Source organism: Polypterus senegalus, chromosome 16 (genome assembly GCF_016835505.1).
Source record: "Polypterus senegalus isolate Bchr_013 chromosome 16, ASM1683550v1, whole genome shotgun sequence".
In the NCBI taxonomy this organism is placed as follows: domain Eukaryota; kingdom Metazoa; phylum Chordata; class Cladistia; order Polypteriformes; family Polypteridae; genus Polypterus; species Polypterus senegalus.
The window spans coordinates 1453887-1474187 of record NC_053169.1 but is presented as its reverse complement, the minus strand read 5'-3'; the positions used below and the strand labels follow the sequence as shown (position 1 = coordinate 1474187).

The 20301-nt window shown below is 38.2% G+C and overlaps 1 protein-coding gene across 1 annotated transcript; it reads right to left on the bottom strand.

Moving 5' to 3' along the window:
• Positions 1-487: 487 nt before the first annotated feature.
• Positions 488-20225, bottom strand: tatdn1 (TatD DNase domain containing 1). The gene is made up of 12 exons (XM_039738769.1): positions 20107-20225; positions 19138-19203; positions 17242-17291; positions 16906-16969; positions 13287-13430; positions 12149-12191; positions 7375-7460; positions 6849-6889; positions 5947-6023; positions 5041-5111; positions 1951-2077; positions 488-773 (listed from the first exon to the last, which is right to left on the bottom strand). The coding sequence occupies exons 1-12, from the start codon at positions 20162-20164 to the stop codon at positions 671-673; spliced, it is 930 nt and encodes a 309-aa protein (XP_039594703.1). The 5' UTR covers positions 20165-20225; the 3' UTR covers positions 488-670.
• Positions 20226-20301: the final 76 nt, after the last annotated feature.

Here is a 20301-nt window from a genome sequence, read left to right as displayed (position 1 = left end):
TTTTCTGGTTGGCTTATTCAATTCAGTGTCCTGGCAAACCTTACTCCAGCAGTGGGCCTAAAATAGGGACTGGCCCCAAATGGGATGCAGTTCTATTGATGAGGACACATAATTAGAGTTGCACAAACACAAGTATTTAGAGCAGTTGGAACTGTGGGCAGAAGTGAAATCTTGAATTAAACAGCCAGAAATCAAACCAGAGCGTAATGTATCAAATAAGATGTAATGTGACCCAGACTTTCAGTTCCGCTTAATCCCGTTGTGGCTTCTGGAGAATTGAAGTCCATGTTGGCAGCTTTGGGTTCAAAGCAGGAGGCCATCACTGGGCAGACTTGTTGGTACGGCACCAGTTTAAAGCTGCCATTTTAATTCAATACTGAGAATTCTCAATGAGCCGTTACGCCAGTTCAGTGTCACAGGGGGCTGTAGAATTCTTACATATTTTAGTCTCGGGGAAACTCTTAATTGTTTTCTCATTAGAAAATCCAACTGTATAATGTTAACATTTATTTCAATATTATTTTTAAACTTTACATTTGCCACAGAAGATAAGAAATGATTTTAAACTGAAGACATTGTTAACTTTGTAATGAACATTCTGAAATGCCAGAGTAGTTTTTGTAAACTGTAACCTTTACATCCTGCTTGCTTTTGATAATATGAATCCAGCTCAGCTTCTGGGAAAAAACACCTTTAGAGTATTGTTGTACATGGTGTTCGCCAGGTCATAGGGATCTTCATCTCTCACTGCAGCCATGATTTCCAACACCTGACTATAATAATAAATAAATATATACATATATTAGGTACTGTACACCTTAGGTATGTCACACTGGTGGCTGCAGCATCCTGTGTTTGAATCCTGCGCCTGGTTGTTATCCAGGTGAGATTTGGATGTTCTCCCCAGCTCTGTGCGAGTTTGTCTATTGCACCTCTAAGGAAGTCCAGTCCATGTTTGGTTAATTAGCGATTGCAAAATAGATTTTTGTGCACAAAGAGGGGTGTGCAAGCAAGTAGGCCTTGCAAAGGACAGGTGTCCTGTGCTGCTGGGTTTACAAGCTCTAGCTCTGGAACCCTGAACTCCATCACCCAAATTTACATACTAAAAGTTTATTACAACATTCTCTAACCTGCTTAATCCAATTGATAGTTCGGGGTGCTGCAGCCTCTCCCGGCAGCACTAAGCACAAGGCTGCAGACTCGCTCATTTAGGAGCAACTTGAAGTCATTCATTAAGCTAAGCAGAATGTTAAGATGATGATCTGTGCAGAAGGTGAACGGCCCAGGATTCAAAACCAGTCCCCTGGTGCTGTAAAATGGTAGCACTAATTAACTGGTGGTCATTTGTGTTTAGGGATGCGTAATCATGTGGTTTCATAAATCTATTGCTACACTCAATACAAACAAACAAGCAAGTAGTTTTATTTAAAGAAATACTCCACCCAGAATGATCTATCGTTTTATAGTTTACTTAGCCCTTGTGTTTTCTACTGATGGGCAATAAGAAATTTGAATCTCCTGTTTATCATAGAGAAGGGAGATAATAACATGTTAGAATGGAGCCTACAGGTAACCAGCGTTGTTTAAACCATCCAGTGGTATACTCGCAGCGTGCAAAATGCATGCATATTTTTGCTAAAATTATTGTTAAATACTTCCAAGAAATAAAATTACTCCACAAACAGTAAGCTTGTTAACACGGGGCCATGCTTTTGAATTGAAGACCCACCTCTTCTCCCTCATTCATTGGTCAAGAGTTCGGTCTTCAATTTCCTAAGTGCCAATGATCATTTTTGAGTGGTGTATTCCTCTAAACATAAAAAAGGCTACAAAACTACAAAGTAATGGAGGTATTCTGTCTCTGCAAAGTAGCCAACTTATTAAATATTAAGAATTATTAAACAGAAATAGATATAGAAATGCTAGATTATTCTGTATTTGTTGACTTACATGATGTGGCAGGGCTCGTTTCTGTCTTTCAGACAATGTCCACTTTCCCACTTCTTCTTAGTTGGGAAGGTTGTTCTGATATGTTTTGAACCAGCATGTGTATTCTTCACACCACACCATGGAGCATCTGTAAGAACGAGAGTACCCTGAAGTGACAGTATACCACATGCTGTATTCAGATAGCTTTTTCACTGGCTTGCATCCATACATCCTCCAAACCAACTTAACCAGAGCAGGATCGGAGTGAAGCTGGAGCCTCTCACAGCAAACATCAAGCACAAAGCAGGAACAATCCTTAGACAGAGTGCCAGTCTATTAACAGGGTGAACAAACACATGCTGGGGCCAATTCAGCATCGCCAATTCACCTAACCTGAATGACTTTGGGCTGTGGGAGGAAACTGGAGTGCTTGGGACATGAACCCTGGTTTTCTTACTGCAAGGTAGCAGCATTACCACTCTGCCACTACGCTGCCCCACTAGCTTATAAATTCAAAAAGAGAGAAGCTGGGAGAGAAACGGAGTGACTGCTGTTGTGGTTCTCCTTCTGCTCCATTGGCTGAAAGGGTAATTCTCTAGTTTCAAGGTCCTAAGTTTGAGTCCCACTTCTGCTCTCTGTTGGGTGGACGAGCAGTTGAGTGGGGGTACAAGGCCTCTGAGCAGAGACCTGCATTATACAAAACAATCATTTTCTGCAGGAAAACAACGGTATTAATATATATAACAACATTAAAGGTTTAATAGAACATATGCCAGTTTGTAGCTGTGTAACTTCAACGTGCTATTACCAAGTCACTTTAAATAAGTGTATTACAATCTTAAGAAATACCTGCACATTCACAAAAGTAGGCAATATAGTACACAGTAATCAATACGTAACTGTCACGTGGGCTTTTAAAAAGCACACTTTTGACTACTGTATATACTCGCGGATAAGTCGGGACTTGATTTTACAATATAATTTCCGGTATTTTATAATGTCAGTCGAAAACTCGCGCTATTGGTCCAAAACATTATGATATGCTAACACCCACCTGAGAGAGTAACAACCATGGAGCACACAGCCTTTTTCTTTCTATGTATTGTGCTTTCGTGACCACACGATAATACCCAACTATTCTGAAGCGACATTTGCACTGATTTGTGTTTTTTGTATCTCACACCCTCATATACCTTTATCGTAAGAGCATCCCTTATCTATGGTGGAGCATTCGATCAGAAGAAAATATGAAGCTGGTTTTAAATTAAAAGTCGTTGAAGTGGCAAAAGAAATTAGTAACTGCACTGCTGCAACAAAATTCAATATGTCTGAGAGATTGGAGGAGGCAAGAAGATGTAAAAAAAAAAAAAATGTAAGTCACGGTCAAATTTTATGATTGATTTTTCAGGTTTCAAGACCTCACTTATACACAAGTTTATATGGTATATTTGCCCATATACGTCCAGATTGCATTATATACACATATAAAAGTATTTAGTTTGTACTAGAAAAAGCATTTTACTTAAAGCCAACCACCATATTTACATGATTTTACCCTTTTACATTAAGTCATTCTATCTTATATCATTATTAACCTCTCAGACTTGGAATTCCATGTAAATTCAGTTAAGCCCAAGTGTCTCTTTTGTTAAAATTGTTGGTTCGCATGTCCAGTGTTAAGATTTAATAACACTCAGGACAGTATTCTGCTGCCATCTAGTGAATTAAATAACATTGTGCTGCAAAAAATTCATGAATACTCTATGTTTGGCTACTTTATGGCAGCTAATGAATATTCATATGTAGGACGGATCCTCGAACCAAAACGCACAATGGCATGTAAACGAAAAATTGTAAAGCCTGTTTTAGAACAAACTGAAACAGAACCAGTAGTTGAATCATGCAGATCAAGCACCGATATTCTATCCTCTTATACACAAGCAAAAGAAAAAGTAATAAACACACTTCTACTGTCCCGATAGAGGTGTTGGGCTGTGCGTTGGTGACGATCTTTAATTATTGTAGAGCTCTGTTGAATGGAGTTTTGTTTCCTCCCTTGGTGGCCAACTGTCCTTAGCTCAGCCTTTGGTTAACACACCACTTTGTTATTTAAAATGATTCATTAAATCTAGAAAAAGATTTCTTATGATGCATAAATAACACTTAATGATTTCTGTGTTTAATGAAACGTAAGAATTTATTTGCTATGGAGCATATCTATGCAGGAAGTTTGACATTTGGTTTCTATTTTACTTTAAATGTGCAGAAACCTGTCCCAGTAGCTGTCGCATTAAGATGACAGTTTTTGAACTTTATCAATAAGCCAATCATTGTTTAATCACCCATTTGACATCCCTAACATTTCCAAATGCTTATTTTGCTGCAAACCACAAAGCGACTGGCTGATTTTATACCAGAGGCTCACTGCCAGTGCTCAAATTGAGAAATATGTAAACTACTATGATTTCCAAGTTTCCAATGCAGTCAAAAATGCTCAGGATCTTAAAGAATGCCCAGCCACTCTTTGATCCTATTTAGGGAATTGCTACCTTTTTATAATTTTTTACCTCCTTAGTGTTAGACACTAGCGTCACTCGGGCGTGAAAACAGTGCTAAAAGGATTAGTCTCGAGTGTCGCTCAGCAAACGGTATAGACCCGTCTCGCGTAAGACCCAAGGTCTACTCGGGCTGCAAAAGTGTCAACGGCTTTATTCCTCAGGGTTACTTGGGCAATGGAATACAGTAGGCATGTCTTCTGTAAGCATCAGGGCCGAGTGTCACCTGGGCATCGGTGTAGATGCGTCATCTCCTAGCCTTAAAATGGGGTCTTGTAAGAACTGCCTGTCATCAGAAGTGATGACAAAGTGAATCTGTCATCAGGCAGTGAAACCAAAAGTGATGCTTGTGTCACTCGCACATGTGCAGTGTGCTGTTCATATCATTATTATTCATCATCATCATTATTATGGTTATTTGTATCATTACTATTCTTTCTACACTTATGACTTTATACTGTACTTTTAGTACGTTTTACAGTGGAATGATGAGATTTAAGAATTTTCAGATTCACTAGAATTTGCATAAAGAAATCTGCAAGTGTGCATATCCCACCTGTTTCTATCATTAGCCGTTCGCTGGGTATTGACTTCATTGCCTCAAGGTTATCTTCAGTTTTCAAGGAGCTAAAAGAAATTGAGAAGTACATCAGAATAATTTGAAAATGTTACTGGAAATAAAAGTGAAGGACTGCCTCTCGCCTGTCTTATAATAAAGCAACATTTGAGTAATCGCGCAGTTTATTAGAAATATATATATATATATATATATATATAAATAAATATTTTATTACTATTTAATTTAATATTGTTTCTTTGTATCAGTATACTGCTGCTGGATTATGTGAATTTCCCCTTGGGATTAATAAAGTATCTATCTATCTATCTATCTAAATACCTGTTATATGATTAGGAAAATTTTGCCATGTGACTTTTGTAATAAGCATGTAATTAGGAAGAGCTACAGACCCTTCAAAACATTTGAACGTCTACAAATCCTCACCTCAGGTCTAAGTGTGCTGAGCTTTGACGCCTTTCACTGCAGAGGTTCTTCAATGAAAGACTCAATCAATATTTACAGTATGGGATTCAGATGAGCAACACTGGACAAGGTTTAAGGTGTTACTTTATTTTTCCTTAAATTGTTTAAAGGAATACTCCACCAAAAAAATATTACCCTCAGATTTCAAATTAAAAAGTAATCATAAATGGATCATGTTATTTTACATTTACAGTATATAGACACTTAAAATGGTCATTAATATTCACGGAAAAATCTTACATAGACAGCGCCTACCGACATAATGGCTTATTGTTATATTGTTATTGTTATATTTACACCACTCTTAAAAAGTATATAAGACTAAATCCTTAAAAAAACGCTTTAAATGGTTATAATAAAAAAAAAGTACAAATCTAATATGAACTACTGCTATGAAATTTTAAAGTAATGCCAACTTACCAACCATTTATACCAATGTAAAGGTCTAGATCTATAATGGCAGCTGCTTCTTCTTTGGTGCCATCAAATGAATGGACCTACAAAATAACGGTGCTTTCTTTATGCTTGTTTAAACCATTGAACTTTTTACCATAAAGTTATTAAACATTTCAAAATAAGGGGTGTGTGTTTGTATTAAAGTTAAGGGTGTACTGGTGTCCCAACTGGGATGGACACCATTTTATTAACTAGATGGGCAGCTGATTAAATGAATGGTTACAAAGTGAGGCGTTGCTCTCTCTGTCGCAGCCAGGAGGGCCACTGTGGCAGAAAGTACACCGGGACTGGCGTCCCAACATCCAGGGGATAAAAACTCATTAGCTGGCCAGGATGTGAGTAGAAATGAGGGACAGTGGGAGATGGCCACCTATGCTCCTGTCGTAATCCCAGTACAATGTGTGGCAGCACCCCTTTGAAGAGCTCCTGTCTGGATGCTCGCAAGGCAGCATGGGAATTCTGGCTCCATAGGGCTACTCTGTTGGGTTCTGTGAGTGGGAGCTGTTGGGAGGGGAATCAATCCCCCTGTTCCAGGGTGTTTCTGCCTGACATGGGAGAGCTTCCTGGAAACAATGATTTGGTAGTGGAGGCCTGTGCTGCATCATCTGGCTGTAGGACTCACACGCGCACACACACACAGTAGTTATGGCAGAGTGAATGGAATCAGCATTTTTGGTGCTCAGAAATAGTTTATGCTAAATTACTTTTGCATTCTAAAGTAAAGAAAAAATATATATGCTGTTTCTGAAACAATCTTTAACACATTAACCTTCAGTTAATTTACTTATACTGGAAACCAAATAGACTTCTTTTAAATATGTAAAAGACACATTGAATTGAAAAACAGGGTATTTTAATTCACTTACCACACCACCACTGAATCGGTCCCGGTTCCTTTTTATTATATCTAAAAACATCCAATAGCAACATATGATATTATGATATCAACACATCTCTATTTTACAGTTTCTTTCAGTTTTCCTTCCAAATTATAGATGAAAATTGACATTAACCTTGCTATTTGAATTGGTTTGTGACATACGCTATGATGGTACCTAAAACCTACTGTGAACATTGCTATATAAAATAAAGATGGAATGATCAAGTGACATTACAACAGCTTCAGTTAGAGCACAGACCGGATAAAGTAACCTGCTTAATATCAGACTGTGACCATTCTTGCAAACTTTACTTAATATTGCACCTTTCTGTACTGAAACATATTTTATAGATACAGCACAACTACCGCTGTTACGCAACAGGAGTACTGACATGCTGTGGCCCTATGATTTATGGTCCAACTTTAAATCCATCACCTTAAAATTACTCTGTCAGGTCGTATATAAAATGTTCCTGAAATAAAGATGCACTAATAAAATATAGATTAAATACCTATAAATTCCTGATGTGAATTTCTGCAGTGAAGAAACATAGGAAGTTTGGTTTCTTCTGTCAATTGAAACTGCTTTTCAAAATACCTGTAAGATAATTAAGTATGTATTAGGTAAACATTTAATTTAGAAATCATTATATTTTTTAATCAAGTTTTCCCTGTAACACCTTTCAAGATAAGAATACTGCAGGAGAACTAAATCTATAATGCTTTATGTTCAACGCTAAGGAAGTTTCATGAGAAAGTCACTTTGGAATACGCTCTACTGACACCTGCTTGAAGCCACGGCATTGTAACAAATACTGAGCAGAAACTGAAACAATGTTTTCAGACCATGCAATTAAGGTCACATTAGATAGTAATCTCTCGCTCTCTCTTTCTCTCTCTATATATTATATATATATATATATATATATATATATATATATATATATATATTGTCACAAAAACGAGACATAAACAGATAAAGGTTTGGGGCAGCCACCCATATATTATGGTATCCCGGCTGCAAAAGTCATTTTTATCAGATAAACAGCACTGAAGTGCATACAACTGAGTCCAGAACAAGACTGAGGGAAAAGGGCAGGCTTTTAAAAGGGAAGACAGGAAGTGAGGTCATAAGGATCAGGCACGTGTTCTTCATTCATTGGATCGAGCCTGGACGTGACGTCAGAGGGGCCGGAGCTGGTAAGGTCTAGTTCCATTGGCTCGGTCCTGGAAGTGACGTCAAGAGAGCTATGTGGAATCTCTCGCTAATGGTCTACAGGAAAGGGAGAAAAAGAGTCCGTGCACTCTGCCACATCCCGGCATGGCTCAGAACTGCCTTTACTCAAGCCCTTTAGCTGCCTCCCATGCGCACGTGTGTGACAATATATATATATATATATACAGTGGTGTGAAAAACTATTTGCCCCCTTCCTGATTTCTTATTCTTTTGCATGTTTGTCACACAAAATGTTTCTGATCATCAAACACATTTAACCATTAGTCAAATATAACGCAAGAAAACAAAATGCAGTTTTTAAATGATAGTTTTTATTATTTAGGGAGAAAAAAAATCCAAACCTACATGGCCCTGTGTGAAAAAGTAATTGCCCCCTGAACCTAATAACTGGTTGGGCCACCATTAGCAGCAATAACTGCAATCAAGCGTTTGCGATAACTTGCAATGAGTTTTTTACAGCGCTCTGGAGGAATTTTGGCCCACTCATCTTTGCAGAATTGTTGTAATTCAGCTTTATTTGAGGGTTTTCTAGCATGAACCGCCTTTTCAAGGTCATGCCATAGCATCTCAATTGGATTCAGGTCAGGACTTTGACTAGGCCACTCCAAAGTCTTAATTTTGTTTTTCTTCAGCCATTCAGAGGTGGATTTGCTGGTGTGTTTTGGGTCATTGTCCTGTTGCAGCACCCAAGATCGCTTCAGCTTGAGTTGACGAACAGATGGCCGGACATTCTCCTTCAGGATTTTTTGGTAGACAGTAGAATTCATGGTTCCATCTATCACAGCAAGCCTTCCAGGTCCTGAAGCAGCAAAACAACCCCAGACCATCACACTACCACCACCACCATATTTTACTGTTGGTATGATGTTCTTTTTCTGAAATGCTGTGTTCCTTTTACGCCAGATGTAACGGGACATTTGCCTTCCAAAAAGTTCAACTTTTGTCTCATCAGTCCACAAGGTATTTTCCCAAAAGTCTTGGCAATCATTGACATGCTTCTTAGCAAAATTGAGACGAGCCCTAATGTTCTTTTTGCTTAACAGTGGTTTGCGTCTTGGAAATCTGCCATGCAGGCCGTTTTTGCCCAGTCTCTTTCTTATGGTGGAGTCGTGAACACTGACCTTAATTGAGGCAAGTGAGGCCTGCAGTTCTTTAGACGTTGTCCTGGGGTCTTTTGTGACCTCTCGGATGAGTCGTCTCTGCGCTCTTGGGGTAATTTTGGTAGGCCGGCCACTCCTGGGAAGGTTCACCACTGTTCCATGTTTTTGCCATTTGTGGATAATGGCTCTCACTGTGGTTCGCTGGAGTCCCAAAGCTTTAGAAATGGCTTTATAACCTTTACCAGACTGATAGATCTCAATTACGTCTGTTCTCATTTGTTCCTGAATTTCTTTGGATCTTGGCATGATGTCTAGCTTTTGAGGTGCTTTTGGTCTACTTCTCTGTGTCAGGCAGCTCCTATTGAAGTGATTTCTTGATTGAAACAGGTGTGGCAGTAATCAGGAAATTGAACTCAGGTATGATACACCACAGGTAGGTTATTTTTTAACAAGGGGGCAATTACTTTTTCACACAGGGCCATGTAGGTTTGGATTGTTTTCTCCTAAATAATAAAACCTTCATTTAAAAACTGAATTTTGTGTTTACTTGTGTTATATTTGACTAATGGTTAAATGTGTTTGATGATCAGGAACATTTTGTGTGACAAACATGCAAAAAAATAAGAAATCAGGAAGGGGGCAAATAGTTTTTCACACCACTGTGTGTATATATATATATATATATATATATATATATATATAATATAATATAATATAAATCCAACGTCTGTCTGTCTGTATAGCTTTTCACGAGAGAACTACTTAACGGATTTAGATCGGGTTTCTTAAACGTCTACACGTGGAAGTGTGTGTGTCTGACTGTCTGTCCGGCCCGTAATTGTGAGGTGGAGTCGGGGTAAGGGCTCCGCCTCTGAGGAAACAGAAAACTCGCTCAGCCGCTAATAACACAAACGAGGTGAGCACATCAGCAAAACGAAACCTCAGAAGAAAGACAAAGTCACTTAGCCGCTAACATCGGCAAAACGGTATCCCTTTTACTTTTCGTCCTGCCGCTAATGCACAAGCGAGGCGAGCACATCGGCAAAACGAAACCTCCAAGGAGAGAGATGCTCAGAGTAGTTCCTTTCAATTACCTGACTTCTCTACATTTCTTTTTTTTTTCTGACGATTTCAATAGTTTCAAGGACCCCAGGCTTTTTACAGCACAGGCTTACACAGCTAGTTTATCTATAATTTGCTTGAACATTCCTGGGCCCTCCTCACTCATGCGCCAGCCTTGGGGCGTTCCTTACTTCTGCTTAGCTAGCGAACGAGAGAACTACTTGACGGATTTAGATTGGGCTTTTTTCTATAATTTGCTTGAACATTTCGGTTGATTTTGCGACTTCTCTTATCACGTTATGAATCATAGTTCGCTTGCAGGAGTGATATATTTGCACTAAGCCAAGGCAGAGGCTGCAGGCTGAGGGGAGGGGGAAGCGTGACGTCAGGAGTGGGGAGCCGTGTAGGACCCTCCTCACTGTCCTGTTTCACTTCTACATGGAGACAGCTGCAGGGGACGGCTCGTGTATATTAAAAGTAACCTATAAAATAATAGAAATAAGCAACACATTAAAATGTTGTTATATTCCCCACTGTGCACACAAGATAAAAAAGTACACCTAAAATAGGTACTTAAGAAAAAAACTCTAAAGGCGATTTTCCACTGCATAGTACGGCACAGCACGGTTCAGTACAGCTCACCTTGGTTCGGCTCAGTTCGGCTCGGTTTGCGTTTCGACTGCAGTTTAGTACCGCTTTAGAGTGGGCGGGATTATTCACGTGTCGTTATAGTTGCCGTGACACCGTGGAACTTTTACAACAACACGCAGACAACGACAACACTTTAGCTCGACAACGCGCAAGGTTAAGCATCTAAAAAAAGCACATCACTAGCTAACTTTTATCACTGTTGCAAAGCATAAAATGAACTTAACTGCCAGTGTAACATTAAAATGCTGATTCTGTATATTACAGATCTTCCACATTTTGCAAAAAAGTCGCAGCAACAGACCATCTGTTTGGACATTTAACCGTGCCTCAGAGTGGTGGGATGTGATTGTTCCCGGTTTTACAAACACTCAGTGGCTGGAGAACTTTCGAATGTCTGAAGAAACATTCATCCACTTATGCAACAAACTGCGTCCAGCGATGGAGAGACGCGACACAAACTTCCGCGTGTGTGTACCTTTAAAGAAAAGAATAGCCAGTGACGCAGTAATGACGATTTTCTCCGGCCAATCAGTGACCAGCAGAGTTTACACGCCACGCTTTGGTAACGGTCGGCGCTTGGAACCTCGGCTGAGGTGGTACTAAAAAAAGGACCAGGTACTGTTCCCAGTGGAAAACCCCCCAAAAGTGAGCTGAACTGAACCGTGTCGTGCCGTACTATGCAGTGGAAAAGCGCCAAAAGAGGGCATTTGGTTACAGTACTTACCTGTCAAAAATGACATGCATCACTTTGTTCTACTTTGACATATTAAACAGGTTTACACAAACTACTGCACTGGGATATTCAGCGACCAGCCACAGACACCAAGAAGTGATTGCGTCCTTACTGTCCGGCTGTAATTTAGCACAGCAAGAAATGACAGGCATCTTCCACCAAGGCTTTGTTTCCTCATCTTTTCATTCAGTTCATCTTTTATTTTTTTATTCATATAATCACAGTTACAAATGTTTATCTTTAAAATGCACACATTCATGTGCTTATTTTCTCTGAAGTATTCTGTTTAAAATATTGAGTGTTTCAGTTCTTATCAGAAATAGCCAGCTGAGATAATACATAATAAATATGACTGCTACAGAAGTTAACTTCTTTTTCTTATCCATAGCTTAATTTCTAATATTATCAGAGATAGTAAAAGGTTTGATGTTATAGGTATTAGAACAGAAGGAACACTTTTGATTTTTGCAATATATGAAAAGTACAAGAGTAGTATTACTTACATCAGCTGAACATCTTTGGGACAAAACTGAAGTCGATCAAAATCTGACAAGAGGATATTTCATCATAAACATGACTTTGTATAAACTGATATGCCAACAAACACATACTGTAGATATTTTTCTGTCCTGTATATGCATAGAGCAGCGGTGTCCAGCTCTGATCTTGGAGGGCCGTATTGGCTATGGGTTTGTCTTCCTTCCACTTTCTTAATCAGTGATTCATTTCTGCTGTTAATTGATTTCTTTTCCCTTCATTTTAATTGCCTTGTTTTGTTTAAACTCAGACCTTTAAATTAGTTTTGTTTTCCTTAAATGGCAGATGACCAGGTGAGTTGGGGCCTCAAAACTACAACCAATTTCACTCCAACAAGTTTCTTAAATAGAAGTCAGTTCTTGTTGTTAATTAAATCAGTTTTTTAATTTCACCGCCTGTTGCTGCTCTGATTCTGCCACAGCAGACATTTCCAAAAACCGTTGATTTTCTTTTTCCTAAAAGCAGATCAACATCACTGAGACCTTCATGTTTCTTTATTTTCAGAAATTGTATGACGGGCACAGATTAGCTGGTCGTGTGTTGGCTCCTTTTGTATTTCTTTATTGTTTTGGCTTAAGGAAAGAACAAAAAACGCACAATTAAGGGGTCTGAGTCTTAAATATGAAGTCAATTAAAATGAAGGCAAAACAAGTTAACTAGCAGCAAAAACAAGTCACTAATTAACAGGATGGTTACAATGAAAACCTGAAGCCACTGCAGCCCTCCTGGATCGGAGTTGGACACCCCAGCATAGGATATGTTCACACTGTTTCTCTGACTAAGCTTTGACTAATTTTCAGTTAAAAGTTATATATATGTTTAGCTATATAGAACACTTTTAATTATATTAAAATGCAAGTAAACTGGTTATGGTGTGCTTTCATCAACACTGTATAATTTTTCCATTAAAAGCAAAGTGAAACTAATTAAAAATGAATGGTTAAAAGTGGTTTTAAAAATGAAAATGTTACTTCAGTCTGATGGAGAACTAATAACTGGCTGCCACATAAGATGGAATGATCGATGTTAAAATTCATGTTGTCATGAATTCTGCACGATATTTTGGCCAAGGTGATGGTTAGGAATGAGAACTGCCAATCTTACCAAGTCCACATTCCCCTACGGCGACTACTTTGTTTTTGTTTTCTTCCAATAGGTTTCTCAGCTCAGAAAGATATGGACTGGAACCATTCTGTTCAAACTCCGTACACCTAGTTGGGTGGCAACCTACAGTACTGTAAAATGCATCTGGGGGAAAAAACAAACAGGAATTGAACAATTAAATGGAGTAAACGGAGGCAAACTGAAAGTACTACCTAAAATATACTGTCTAACTACCAAATAGCAACTGACAAGTGCCAGTGATGTGCCAGTATGCCGTGCGAATTGCTACTTGGAAAGAAGAGATGCCAGAAGGTCACCATTTTGCCATGTGACATTACCATGTCGCATTCTCTGAAGAAATGACAAAATGAATCAAGTAAGTAAAAGAATCATACATTGAACCAAATCAAGTTACAAAGAATTCTTAAAATGACAACGTTGGACAGATTACTTAGGCTGTTAAATAAAGCTTGTAGTGTTTTTTTTTTTTTTTAAAAACATTGCAAGACTAGGTTTTATGTTATTTTATTTCATGTTTTTATTTGAACTACATTATCTTGCAAACTGAAGATTAGCCAACCGTCCAATCTGTTTTGCTATTTTCTTCTTTGCTTTGTCCAATTTGAAAGCTTATTGCAAGTTACTTAATTTAACTCATTGGCATAGCCTGTTTGATTAAAGGCCAATTTAGAGTAATTTAACTGACACCAGTGTGATGTTTAAATACAGATGTTCAGTCTCTTTTTTTTCAATTACCATATATACTCGCAGATAAGTCAAGGCTTGATTTTACCGTATAATTTCCGGTATTTTATAATGTCAGTTGTATAAGTTGAATGTGGAAACTCACGCTATTGGTCCAAGAGATTATGATATGCTAATGCCCACCTGAGAGAGTAACCACGGAGCACACTGCCTTTTTTTCTATGTATTGTTTTAAATATATCTCAGACCTAAAAATTACTTTGGTCTCTAAGAATATATTCAAACATACAAAGGCTCAACATCCTTGGTTGTAGGCATATAAGGCCTTACTTTATGTAATGTTCCCTACTATTGGGTGGAGCTCTCGTCCTCAGCCTTAATAAACCTCACAGATTGGGGCATATGGCAAACTTCCAACTGCTCCAGGTGCTCTTAATGTCTACTTTTATTACTTCACTCACTCTAGATATAAAGTCAAAGTAGAGAACTTTAAAAGCATCTTATATATAAACATCTACGTGTGAAAGTGTGCGTCTGCCTGTCTGTCTGTCTGGCCCGGAAGTGAGAGGTGGAGTCAGGGTAAGGGCTTCACCTCCGAGGAAAGAAAAACTCGCTTAGCTGCTAATGCACAAGTGAGGCAAACACATCAGTAAAATGAAACCACCTAGAAGAGAGACGCCTGGAGTACCGTATATACTCAACATTTAAGTTTTCCTGCAGATAAGTTGGGCCTTGATTTTATCATATAATTTCTGGTATTTTATAATGTCGGTCGTATAAGTCGAATGTGGAAAACACACGCTATTGGTCCTTTAGAGTATGCTATGCTAATACCCACCTGAGAGAGTAACCATGGAGACCACTTCCTACATGACCAGATGGTAATACCCAAACTATTCCAAAGAGACGTTTGCACTGATTTGTGTTTTTTGTATCTCACACCCTCATACACCTTTATCATAAGAGCATCCCTTATCTACGATGGAGCGTTCGATCAGAAGGAAATATGAAGCTGGTTTTAAATTAAAAGTCGTTGAAGTAGCAAAAGAAATTGGTAACTGCGCTGCTTCAACAAAATTTGATGCGTCTGAGAAATTAATGTGCAATTGGAGGAGGCAAGAAGATGTTAAAAAAAAAAAAAAACAAATGTGTCGTATTTTTGAACAGGCGTATATGTCGGAGTCTGATTTTATGATCGATTTTTCGGGTTTCAAGACCCAACTTATACGCGAGTATATACAGTAAATAACAATTATAGTTTATTCACATACCTATTACGAGGGACGTTCAAAAAGTTTCCTCACTTTTTTTTTTAACTCTGTTTAAGAATTTCAAAAACAAATGACATCACTTTTCTACAGTCACCTTCCTTTGTGATGCAATTTTCCCAGTCACATGACACTCTCCGACACGACCAATTACTACCCCTCCCACCTTCACCATTTCCAACGAAAATATAAAAGTGCAAAAAACTTTTTGAAGGTTCCTCATATTTACTGAAATGGTGCATACAGAATTGACTGAAGTACTGAAAATATTACAGCGCCCGTCATTATATCAGAATAGTAACTGCATGATCTCAGGCTGTAATGACATCAGAATTTTCTCTTTTCTGGTTTTCTTCCTAATGCAGAAGAAGGTAACTCATGTTTTTAACAACTACGTCAACTATTACTTATTAATTTCCAACTATTATGAATTGGGATTGGGAATGCACAATCCAGTGTGTTTCTTTGTGCTAGTCCCAAGCCCGGATAAATGGGGAGGGTTACGTCAGGAAGGACATCAGTAATCAACAATACAGATGATGAGTTATAGGAATGTTCAAATGGATTTTACTAAATTACTTGGTATTTGCAGGTTTCATAAACATCATGAACACAGCAAAATTCCAAGAATCACACAAACGATAAACACTCTGCAGCATCATTTAATAATGTGAAAGGAACAGAGGTACCCCTCTGCCATTCAAGTGGTCTTTTAGGCAAAGCACATGTTCAAACATGTGGCTTTATTTTTATCTTTTAATAAAACCTTTTATCAGCTACGTATATTTAACTCAGTTGTTCTTAAACTCAGTCCTGGACGCCCCATGCTGCAGCAGGTTTTTGTTCCCACCATCTTCCATCCATCTATTATCCAACCCACTATATCCTAATTACAGGGTCATGGGGGTCTGCTGATCTTGTTTTTTTAATGGGACTCCTAGCCTAATTAGACAAGCTGTTCTAATTTCACAGTTTATGTGTTTTCAATGTTGAAAGTTTGACCAGTTTTATGAGAATGTAGAAAGAATTTATGCACGCTGAATGCAGATAATTTAGCATTTTTTAAAAAATTCATTATCATGATTTTCACTGTTTTTCCAGGTGTTCTGGTTATTTATACAATTTTTTTAATAAGCACATCAGTAGGTCTGATGCTGAAATAGTTGCAGTCCTTTAATATTCAGAGTTGCTTGCCATGGTGTCCATTCTGCTGCATTGTTAACTGGCATTATTAGAAAACAACAAAGGGAGCAAACTACACAGAAAAAGCAAATTAATATGAAAACCGCTAAAAAGAGTTAAAACTTATAGCAAAAACACAAATACAGTACTTCTAAATGTCTTATAAATGTAAAAATCATACTGCTGTGCTTTTCTGATTGCAGAATAACAGAAGAGTACAAAAAGACCAGCTAATTAAATGAGATCAGGCTGACGTTACAGAAGTGACTGACTGCGAAACTAGCTGGTCCCACAGGGGACTCCTGGACTGAGTTTGACAACCACTGATTTAACTGAAGGCTAAAAACATCAACAATAAAGAAAAGGACATTTTAAGTGAGGATGAAGTTAACTACAAATGTTTTACTCTTTGTACTGGAATGCTGCTATCACTGCATACTAATACAGAAATACGTATTACTTGCCATTTGTTTGTGCCAACTGCAACGCTTCCTTACTATCCTGAAGGCATCCACCTGTGATTATGAACTACAATATAAGAAGTAAAACAGAATCAGTTTACTTTAGTTGACATGGTGTCAAAGCATTTCATATCGTTTCACATGCAGAATATCAAAGAAACAAACAGGCAAAGGACAAAAATTGTCACTCAGCAAGCCAAAAATAGGATGTAAATGTGCCCCCTTTATCTTGAAATTCAACTCCACACCCACTGGCCTATAAATGACTATATGGATATTTTTATCACAAGAGAAACTGCAAAATAAGTTGATAAAGTACAGGTCCATAACAAAAATTACCTTATCAATACCTATTTTTGTGGCTCTTTCTACAACTTGCTGAAAGTCATCTGTGAATAAAAAAAGAATATAAATTTACATATGTATAAAATAACTGCTATAATAGAAAATCTCTCAATTCTAAAAAAATCTTGGAAGGAGATGAGACGTGATTTTCTCAGAGAGACTCTTTCATGTCCCACAAGACGAGACTTTGCGCAAGAGATTTAACCAGGCCCAGGGCTGGAAATAAAAGACAAAGAATAGATGACAAAGTACAACGTCGTAAAGAATTCAAAAACGTTGGCACGGTACACATGCAGAGCAGGATAAAGATAATGGAAGTACGAAAATTCGAAAGTCTCACAAAACATAGTAAAGATCGCATTAGTGCAAACAAATGGAAATTATTACTCGGTGAAATAACGGAACAGCGAAAAGAGATCGAATATATTGTTTGGGCTTAAACTTTACGTCGGAGACTAGTAGATCGTCTAATTCGTGTTGCCATCAGGGAAAAGTAGTGCTGCTTCCGAATGAAGAGGCCTATCTGTGAGAATGAAAAGATTTGTTGTTTGGTGAAAGTGAAATCCTGCAAGAGAAATCATTACTCATTTGTGTGAATGCTATTGTCAGACACATTTTTTGTAGAGAGAATTAAACGATATTCACTCGCAGGCAGTTGCAAAGAGGAGGTAAAAAAAAAAGTACAGTATATGTTTCCCATTGTATCACCGTTTAAGAGGGGGTTTCGGAGGAGCAACTGCGTCTTCTTGGGGTGCGTTCAGCCCCCTCTTCACAACGCGAGTGGCAGAGATGCAAAGCCCCCTAGTCTTTTAAAAACTGCATTTAAAGAGTACAGTCAGTTGCACATGGCTTTGCTACTTCAAGCAATGTTAATAAATGGATGTCTTTGTAACAACAGCATAATCAGTAATGAACAATAGAGCAGAATAAAGATTAATTTGAATTATATCCTTTTCTAGTTATCACACGTGACTAAATTGTTACTCCGCAACATTCAGATATTTTAAATGTTAATAGAGAATTGTTCAAGTTATTATATAATATAATATTATTATGTAAACTGGCAAAATTCACATGTTCAAAGACTTATAATTGTGGAATCATTATCATAACAATCATCTACGCAGCAAATTTACATTTGGGCATAACTGCTCCATGAAAGTAATTACAAAAGAAGAACTATAATCAGCCTCTAGCTGGCTAGGATGGCTTGCAAGCTTACCTGAGGAAAATATATGAGGGGTTTAAATTCTGCTTCTTCATATTAAGCAAAGCCAGTTGAGGTGGTCTGGGCATGTAACTAGAATGTTACCTTAGCGCCTCTCAAGGAGGGCATTCATGGCACAGCCCACTAACAGAACACCATGGCGCTGGAGAGTGGCAACTTGTGCCATGTCGGTTAGATTTGCAAGTATGAATTTCACTTTATGTTGTACATTACTACTACTGTCTGGGACAAACCCACAGGACATGTAGCAGAGATTATATCGCTTTGCAGGCCTGGTGCATCTGACAATTCCCCAAGGGGTGTTAGAAGACAGGATAAGGTGGCCTGGTCAGACAAGTTTAGTGGGCTTCTACTGCGCCCCTCATCCGGATAAGTGGAGTGAAAATGAATGAATGGAAGAGTGAATGAAAGAATATCAAACAGAACAATTTAACATGCAACCTATGGATGTAATCAAATATGCTGTAGGAATTAAATGATTTAGTGCTAATTAATAGAGAGTGATGTTTCAATGTTAATCCAACATACTGTAATGCTCAAAATGCACATTAATCTTTGTTGTATTCTATCAAGCACAAACACATTAAATCAGACTGCTATGACAAAGAAAGGGTATTTATCAATATGTATTAATAAAACCCTGAAAGTTTTACTTCACTGACCTTGGTGTTTTTGGGTTCCTCTGTAAATTCCACGAAACATTGGATCAGTGAAGTTGATACCAATATCTGAAAGCACAAAGAAAATGCTTATTTGGTAACACAACGTCTAGCAATAATTGTTTTCTGCATAAGTGTATTCAACATTATATTTCAAAGCAGTTGAACGTTTTGTGTTATTTATTGTATCTGGACATAGATAAGTGTCAGAAGGTGGATGGATGGACCTTGTATGCCACATTTTGACACATTAAGCCTGACCTCCCCCGACTTGTACCCCACTTAACATCTTTTAGCTTTCTCGGTACTTTTGTACCCTGAATGTAGAAAGTGATGAGTCCACTATACACTCTCACGATCTTCTCATAAGATATACTTTCAAGTTTCAGACCTCCCATTCTGCATTCAAATCTTAACATTTCTACATCTAATACTTTACAAGCCCCTCTAACAATTTCGCCGATTCTACCTTTCCTGTATTTCCACCTAGTTTGGTATTTCATTTGCAAACTTAAACCAGCGTATAGATTATATATTTGCCCAGATCGTTTGATCACCTTGTTAAACTTAAGTGCACGTTACTCTATAAAGCATTTTCAAGATATGACAGTTACCAGCTGCTGCCAATGAAACCCCTTGAATCATTCTGCACTTTATTGTTCCACCGATTCACACAAATCGCAGTTTTGCAGTGAAACACGTGCATTTCATAGAACGTAAAGTACAAGTTTCACTCTTAGAACGAGTACGTGTTCTGAACTGGAAACCTTTTTAATGCATACTTTAAAAAGTGACACGTGGCCGTTTAACATATTATATGATGTTTAGCTCACGCAAACACTGTTTTCAAATAGCTTTTGTAGGTGCTGACCGAATCAGCATTTGCATTCGCGTTATAAACATACTGATACATCGTACATTTGTCAATGATGTGTACAGAATATTTAAAATCATTGGACACGGCAGTCTTACCGATAAACTTAAATCGCGCCATGACGTAACCGGCACCCCTACAAATACCCGAGACCATAAGCGGCGACCGGCGGCGCTTCAATTCCTCTGACCACGCCCCAGCTTCGTTTTGCGTGCCACCTCACGTCACGTTGACCTTACCGCGTTCGCCAATAGGATGAACGCTGGCTTTTGATTGGCTAGACGGAGACACTC